An 8,075-nucleotide genomic window follows, 5' to 3' on the forward strand; every position below is an offset into this window, starting at 1 on the left:
GTGAGTTGCCATCTGTCTTGGGAATTGGAGTATTTCTCTTCCCGGGAGATTGCTGGTTTGATAGATTGTCCTAGCCTGACATATAGAAGTAAAGAGTGTGCAGGCTGTGTCATTCTCTACTGTATTGATATACAAAATATAACCAGAGTCCTGCTCCTGGTGGTCTGACACAGCCAAATGGTTCCTTGGCTTTTGGTTAAGGTCCTTGAGATCTCCAGGTTGTCCTCTTTCAACCCCTGCGTGGCTCCGTTTTCTGCTGTACTCAAGCTTGAAATGCTTGTCTGGAAAGTCTCTCATCTAGAAACCCTTCTGCAGTTTCAGCTGAATGATGACACGTAGGAAAGTCATATATCATCTTAGCGTTTGTACATATAAAAAAAAAGCTAAATAAGTGGCCAGTTGCTCCTCAGAAATGGGTAAGCGTGATAAAAAAGCTAAATAAGTGGTCAGTTGCTCCTCAGAAATGGGTAAGCGTGATGGAATGACAATGGGAGCGGTCTCGGTTGCTATACATAGTGTGAGTCATACCGAAATGTTCCACGGGCAGGCACAGGGGTTTGGGAACTGCAGTGTAACTAAAGCCTTTGATTGCAGTGGGAAGTTAATGAGGGGGTCAGGATGCAGGGAAAAAACGTCTTCGGTAGAAAATGCTCTAATTACTTTCTTGAAAGACCTGTATGTCATCTTTCCTTCTCCTGGAATAACTTTATCAGAGTGGCTGTCGGTTGAGTTTTCCTTTCTCCTCTATGCATTGCTCATTGTAGTGTCGTTCCACTTAGAACTAAAAGATGCTTATTACCCATGTCCAGCACTCCTGAGGTACTGTTCTTGTCCAAAACAATTAATACAGCCACACTCCAGAGCAGAGAACCAGAACTTGTCAAGTTTTGAGTTGTAATGGTATCGGTGTCACATTTTGGATCATAAATTTGAGAAGAAGCTCTGCTTGGTGTGTTCTCATTGTAAAGCATCCTTAGTGTAATAGAAAATTTCACTTAGAAAATACAACCTGCTGAAGGGCAGGAGCACATACTGCCGCTTGGGGTAGCCTGCAGGAAAAGCCTTTCCCCAGGGACACTCATCTCAGAGCTCTACCTGTGCGTTTCACGTGCCCATCTCCAAGGAACCAAGCTCAGGTACCACCAGGGAGGAGATTTCACCAGTTTGGTAGGTGATGAACCGCTGTTCCTTAAAATCTGTGCCCCCATAGAAGCAGTTAGCCCGCTCCTCTCTTCTTTGGGACTTGTTTTCAAACCTGCCAGCCCTGCAAGCTTGAGCAAATCCCAGCTGTAAGCTGTGCCCATCTCTTGATGCATTCATATTTGTTAGCTCGCTGGCATGTATCCTGTCTAGTTGTCACACGGGAGCCCTGATCTTACCAGCTAATTAACGCAAATAGCCATCAGACTGTTATCTGTGCTGTAGAAAGCTAATGGGGAGCTGGTCTAGTCCTGCCTTTGGGACAGGGTAGAGAAGGCTGAATAATAATGAATGAAAACTTGCTTTCAAAAAATGTTATTTCATAATTATTATCCAAATTTAGCCTGTCTCTTATAATCATTTAAAAATAAAAGTTGGGAAAAAAAAAATAGTCAGGAGTTGAAATTTTCCAGTCCATGAATTAAAACAAGGTGTGAAATGAATTAATTGATCTTGGGTGAAAGGCAACAGTAACCAGAGTCAGTCGATGAACTGACCGGACCATATATTTCGTATGACTTTAATAACCCAGTGAAGTGCCAAAAATATTCTGGTCTTAATATTTTTTTTTGTGTAGACAGCCTGCTTAAACGAGGTTTAACCATTAAACGGGTTAGGATTTCATTTTCTGTCCCAATGCAGCTTCATCTCCGTATGCTTAACAAATGGGGCATATATGAGCTTTCCACTGTATAATTACGAACTCGATAGATACTTTTAGCCATGTTGGAACCCGGAGGAAGCACTGTATATGTTTAAGCAGATCCCTGTCTCCGTGGCATGTCCAGCGATGCTGAGCCGTCCCCAACGTGTCTGCAGCGACTTCCCAGACCCTGCCGTTGCTTTCTAGGCAAGGAACGAGCCGTGGCTCTACTCGCAGCTCGTGGTGCCAGGCTGATGTCACTAATAATTCTGTCACCGCCTCCTTACTCCGTGTCAGCGTCTTACCAACTCAGTGGCCAGAGCGCTAAAGACAGAGTGGAGGCTGGAATATGCACCAGATAATGGCAAAGCTGCTGGAAAATACATTCCTGTGATCTATGGCTTTCTCGTTAGTGCTAATGAGCTGTGGAGGCCAATCTGACAGATCTCTGCTTTGCTCTGGGGCTGAGTTGGAGGATGCCAGGTTTGGTCGGGGCTGCTCATCGGTCCTGCCTCCTGCACGAGGGATGAGTTGGTGCTGATGCAACTTCCCTCTGCTTGCTGCTCTGCCAGCCCGCGTGGTCCTGGTGTCTTCCCACAGGGTTTGTGTGTCTGGAGAGCTGCAGGAGCTAGGTACCTTCTCCTGGTGTCAGAGAACACACAACAAAGGGATCCTCATCTATAAATCAATTTCTTGTCCCATTCCCAATGTGTGGCGCTGGGAATCACCTTCTTTTAATGAGGAAGTATTTGATCATTTAAAATTGGTAATGCATGAGGTAAACAATTCCTCCAGAGCTACCCTTAAGTTTCTTGGGAGTTCAATATTGGTAGTGTGTTTAAAATGTTTAGTCAAGTCATCCTCTTCAGGGAAGAACAGGGAGGAGGCTTCAGAAGAATGATGCAGATCAGCTGGTGCAGGATGCCTACAGGGATTGGTATGGGCTGGGTTCCTCGTCGGGTGCCTGGGCAGGCAAGTACTGAATCTCTGCCTAAACGAAAGCAAAACTAGAGTTTTAACTCTGTCAGTACGTACTTAGGGCTGAGTGTGTGGCTCAGGAATGCTTATAGTGCTGAACCAACTATGGTAACTTGTACTGAATAGACTTCCACTATCACACCAGAACTAAAATTGCTTTGAAAGTTTTGATTAAATTGAATTTCCAGTCTCAAAGTCCCCTCTTCAGGCTTTTTTATCTCCGTACTTCAAAATCTTGGATACTGTGATGATTTATTGCAGTGGGGTGGTGTCTATGTTTGTTTTTCTTTGTCTTTCTGTGTCTAAGCTCAGGAGATTGGGCAACTTCTTGATTCATCCCTTGGCCGCATGACTTCAGAGCTGGCCGACCTCCTGTCATCGTGGCCGCAGCCCCTCTGGGTGCTGTTGGGTTGTCGGGGACGGGATCAGCTGTGCTTCCTATCATTGCCTCGGTAGTGACTAATGGAGGAGGGTGGGAAGCCAGAGTGGCTGAGTAAAAGCAAACAAAGATCACGGGGTGGTATAATGGGCTACTGACCTTGCGTGTTGTCCTCAGAGTCTGTTGTGGGGTTTTCCAACACTCCTTGCAGACAAAACCCAGCAGGTATTGACTGACTCATTGGAAAAATCTCTGGTTTTGTACCTGGCGACTTTCTTCAGTTCTTTCTAACTTTTCAGATAAAGTTTGAGAGTTGACCTTGACGGTCTGTAGAGTTTTCCATTAAAGCCAGCTTTCCAGTGTTTAAAAGTCTTGTTCTGTCGCCGCAGGGAGTTGGGGCAGCATTTGGCATCTGCTTTCTAGGTATGAGACTCATTCCTTAAAGGAAAAGCTCTGCCCACCTTGGTCTGTGCCTGAGGAAGGAAGGCCTGAAGGCTCTTCTTTGCACCGGAGTGGTTTGGAAATGGGGTTCTGGTAAAGCATTTCTGGGAGTTTGCAGCTGAAACGGGGAAGGAATGTGAAAGTGCAGACTTCTAACTTGATTTCAGTTTCTAAAACATCAGGAAAATCTTGTGTAAAATGTAAACGATAAGAATTGGTAAGACACTTGGGAAACTAGAATTAAGTAGGCTCTAAGTCATGGTATATAATAATGAATTTTTTTTTACATCTATACAGGAATATATATTGTATATATAAATCTCATGCTAGACACTTCTAATATTCTCTCTTAAATGCTGCCCCTGTAATTTCTATGAAATATTTGCTCTTTTTGCTGAACTACTTGTTCAGCTCTCGGGTCCCCATCCCCTCCTTTGCACAGATTTGCCGGTGCCTCACTCCATCCCTCACCAGAGCCCTCCTGCGCTCCTCCGTGTGTTTTTTGGTGGAGACTGGGCCTCCCAGAGCCCTCCTGACAAGCTGTTGAAGATAATGAACTTCCTCCCCAGCTGTGGCCTGGAAACAAAGGGCTGTTGTGTTCAGCCTTTGTCCTGGCTGTGCGCAGGGGCCCTGCAAAAAGAGGCTCTTCCTTCCCTGTATTCCCACCAGCGTCTGCGTATTTGCTGGTTTTCTTTTTAATTAGATATTTCTGAATTTTGAATTTGTTTTAATATAGGCTAAATCCAGTTAAGACTGCAGCCAGCAGACTCCCTCTTGCATGTCCTGGATCTGCTTGTCTCTCTCAATTTTGCACTGCCGGCTTTTCCAGTCCAGCGGTGGGTAAAAGGTGCTTCTGTCCGCACCGTGCCAAAACGCCTGAAAGCGTCTTAGGAAACAGCCGCCTGCTGCTGTATCCCGGAAAACTTCATAATTCAGTCCCCAAAATCAAAGATAAACATTTTAACTTTTTTGCTTCTCTTTCAGGCTGTATTTACCCATTAACGAAAGAAACTCCACGTAGGCACGTAATACTACGTAGTGAGTGTTATTTGCATGCAGCAAACTGCTTGAACTCCTACTTGACAGTTCAAGGAGTGGCTCCTTCATCCCACGGGGAAGAGTAAAGTTTAAGTAACACTGATCGATAACAGGAAGCAAGTGAAGAGTTCTCAGTAAATCAATAACTTTATCTATGTCCTACACCGGTGGTGACACAGACCCTTCTCTCGCTTGTAAATGTTTAATTTGCTTCTAGTCAGTGAAAAACTAATATACCAGCAGAGTTAAGTGTGTGTACATGTGCGAATTTATGCCTTTTGCAGGATCTTAGAAATAACTGAAGGATACCAATCAATGGAAAAAAATATAAACCCACCAGTATTTATGGCATAATCATGAACGTGGCTGTCAGAGAGAAAAAGCCATCCACGTTTATTCACCATCTAATAGCAACTGAGGAGATGACGGGCTAGAACAGCCCAAGAAACGTTGCTAAAATCGTTCGTGGCTGTGTGTGTCAGAGGTCTGTTTGGAAATAATAGGTAGAAGTTGTTACCGCTTTCTCTAGTGTGGCTTGCCGAGATGAAAACAGCTGCTGCTGGTTTCACCCTACGGTTTTCTTGAGACTCTCAAACAGCTTAAAATAGGTGGCTTTCTTGTGGCTTTCTAAACTTAGACGTGCTGCTAAACTTGCATGTATTTCCTTTGAACAGGTTGCAAAATAAAAGCGCTAAGGGCCAAGACAAATACTTACATTAAGACCCCTGTTCGTGGAGAAGAACCCATCTTTGTTGTCACCGGACGAAAAGAGGACGTAGCCATGGCCAAAAGGGAAATTCTCTCGGCTGCCGAACACTTCTCCATGATCAGAGCATCGCGCAACAAGAACGGTCCTGCCCTGGGAGGCTTGCCGTGTACCCCCAACCTGCCGGGACAGACGACAGTCCAAGTCAGGGTGCCTTACCGCGTAGTTGGGCTTGTGGTTGGACCGAAAGGAGCTACAATCAAACGAATTCAGCAGCAGACCCATACCTACATTGTCACTCCCAGCAGAGACAAGGAGCCTGTCTTCGAAGTGACGGGAATGCCCGAAAACGTCGACCGGGCGCGCGAGGAGATCGAGATGCATATAGCCATGCGTACAGGGAACTACATAGAGCTGAACGAAGAGAACGATTTCCATTACAACGGTACAGATGTGAGCTTTGAAGGAGGCACTCTGGGATCTGCGTGGCTTGCTTCTAATCCTGTCCCTCCTAGCTGCACCAGAATGATTTCTAATTATAGAAATGACAGCTCCAGCTCCTTGGGAAGTGGCTCCACAGATTCCTATTTTGGAAGCAATAGATTGGCTGACTTCAGCCCAACGAGTCCGTTCAGCACAGGCAACTTCTGGTTTGGAGAAACGCTGCCTTCGGTGGGCACGGAAGACCTTGCGGTCGACTCTGCTGCGTATGACTCCTTACCAACGCCTTCCCAAACCATTTGGACCCCTTTTGAACCTGTAAACCCACTCTCTGGCTTCGGTAACGACCCTCTTAGTAACGCCAAGCCTCAGCATCGAGGGAGCCAGCCATCTACTCCTCGCTTGTCGCCCACATTTCCGGAAAATCTGGATCACCCACTGGCTAGGAGAGTGAGGAGCGACCCACCTAGCACCGGCCACCAAGGCGGCCTTCCCATCTACATCCCCGCTTTCTCCAATGGTACCAACAGTTATTCCTCTTCCAACGGTGGCTCCACGTCCAGCTCACCTCCAGAGTCGAGACGGAAGCACGACTGCGTGATCTGCTTTGAGAGCGAAGTCATTGCGGCCCTGGTCCCCTGCGGTCACAATCTCTTCTGCATGGAGTGTGCCAACAAAATCTGTGAAAAGGAAACGTCGTCGTGTCCCGTTTGCCAGACAGCTGTTACTCAGGCAATCCAAATTCACTCTTAAATATATATAGATATTATTATATCTGGACTCTTTAAAACTCTTAAAGGCATGGGTGTAATGGTACCCTCTAGTAAACTTCCTAATGAATTCTGACTGTTGGGCTTTCTTGGGATTAGGCTGAAGTTGTTAATAGATTTCAACTTTCTCAAAAGGCTGCTACGGTAACACTAAACCTCGATGGTCTCTGTCCGGTTCAGTGTAAGCTGATGGCATGTTTAGCAGAGATCCCATCCGGTGGGATGTTGTGGCACAGTGAGGAGAAGTTTCGATCAATTCTACAACTGAAAAAAACACAAATTTTACAGGCTTTCAAAAGGATCTCGAGTAAGCATTCGACTTCTGCGCGCTGGCAGCAATGAACCTCGTTGCCTGAACGCAGAAGTCCCCGTCTGCTGTGGAGGGTTTGTGGCATTATCAATATATCAAACAACACTTCCAACGCTGCCTTCTTTACACTGCCAGTTTTGAAAAAAACAGGTTTGGGGAAATTATTTTTTTGCTTTGTGTGACAACTTATGCCTAATTCTTCAGCATTGCAACTACCTTATTTGTTTTTTTTAAAAGCTTAGTTAGATTTATTGAAGTGGATGATGTTATTGGCAGGTTCAGATGGAGAATTATGGCGAGGAGGGGAGAGAAGCTGCCTGACGCACCTCCGTTGCACCTGACGCGTTAAGGGCGGTATTTTCAGAGGATCAGGAAGGTCTCGATTTGTGGATTCCTACCCACTGCTTTTCTTAATGTAATGTGGAAAAAGTCTGTCTGGCTTCATCCCATTTCAGTAAGGGCTTTGGGATGCACGTACTTCAACTAACAGGGAGGATGCTGACATTCCATACGTTAGTCCGATCAAGCTGTTCTTAAGTTATGTTTTTAGAGAGTATCTAGTTCAAAATGTGAAGCATTTTTATGTTCAATCCATATTTGTCTTGCACATGTATAAATATATGTAAGGAAAAGGAGAAAAGGGGGGGAGTTGTAGATGTGCCCTTGTAGTATTCCTGACAGCAGCTGTGATGGTGGCCCTGCAATCAGTTTACTTCATTTCACAACTGTCTTTCCAATCATAAGCAGAAAAAAAAGTGTTTTGAATGAGCTTCTTGCTTAAATTTCAACCTGTGGATGTTTCTAGCTTTTTTTTTTTTCATCCTCAGTATGTTCCCAAATCTGTGCTGGCATATACTAAAACAACAAAAAAACAAAAAAAAAGACACAAAGGGGAGTTCTGGTGGATTTTTTCTATTTTTTTTTTTGAAGCATTATTTTCCCAAGGCAAGATAAAGCTTTTTTCTCAGTATAACAAAAAAAAATTATATGTGTATTGAACTAGTAAGTATACAGAAATTTATTTTTTATTTCCACTTGAAGAGTTACATTTCGTATAAAAGTTTACAAATAACGGTTTTTGATGATTTTCAGTATAAGAGTTGCCTTGATGGCATATTACGTACTGCATAACTTTAATGCTATAATTGCTTGTAGAATAGTTACATGTC

At 44.5% G+C, this 8,075-nt stretch overlaps 1 protein-coding gene across 1 annotated transcript; it reads left to right on the forward strand.

The window, feature by feature from the left end:
- Positions 1–5,353: 5,353 nt before the first annotated feature.
- Positions 5,354–6,579, forward strand: MEX3C (mex-3 RNA binding family member C; the record flags this gene model as incomplete). The annotated part of the gene is made up of 1 exon (XM_010082547.1): positions 5,354–6,579. A coding segment is annotated over one exon (1,226 nt), but the record flags the coding sequence as incomplete, so codon positions are not given.
- Positions 6,580–8,075: the final 1,496 nt, after the last annotated feature.

This window comes from Pterocles gutturalis, unplaced genomic scaffold (genome assembly GCF_000699245.1).
Source record: "Pterocles gutturalis isolate BGI_N339 unplaced genomic scaffold, ASM69924v1 scaffold42289, whole genome shotgun sequence".
NCBI classification, from domain to species: Eukaryota; Metazoa; Chordata; class Aves; order Pterocliformes; family Pteroclidae; genus Pterocles; species Pterocles gutturalis.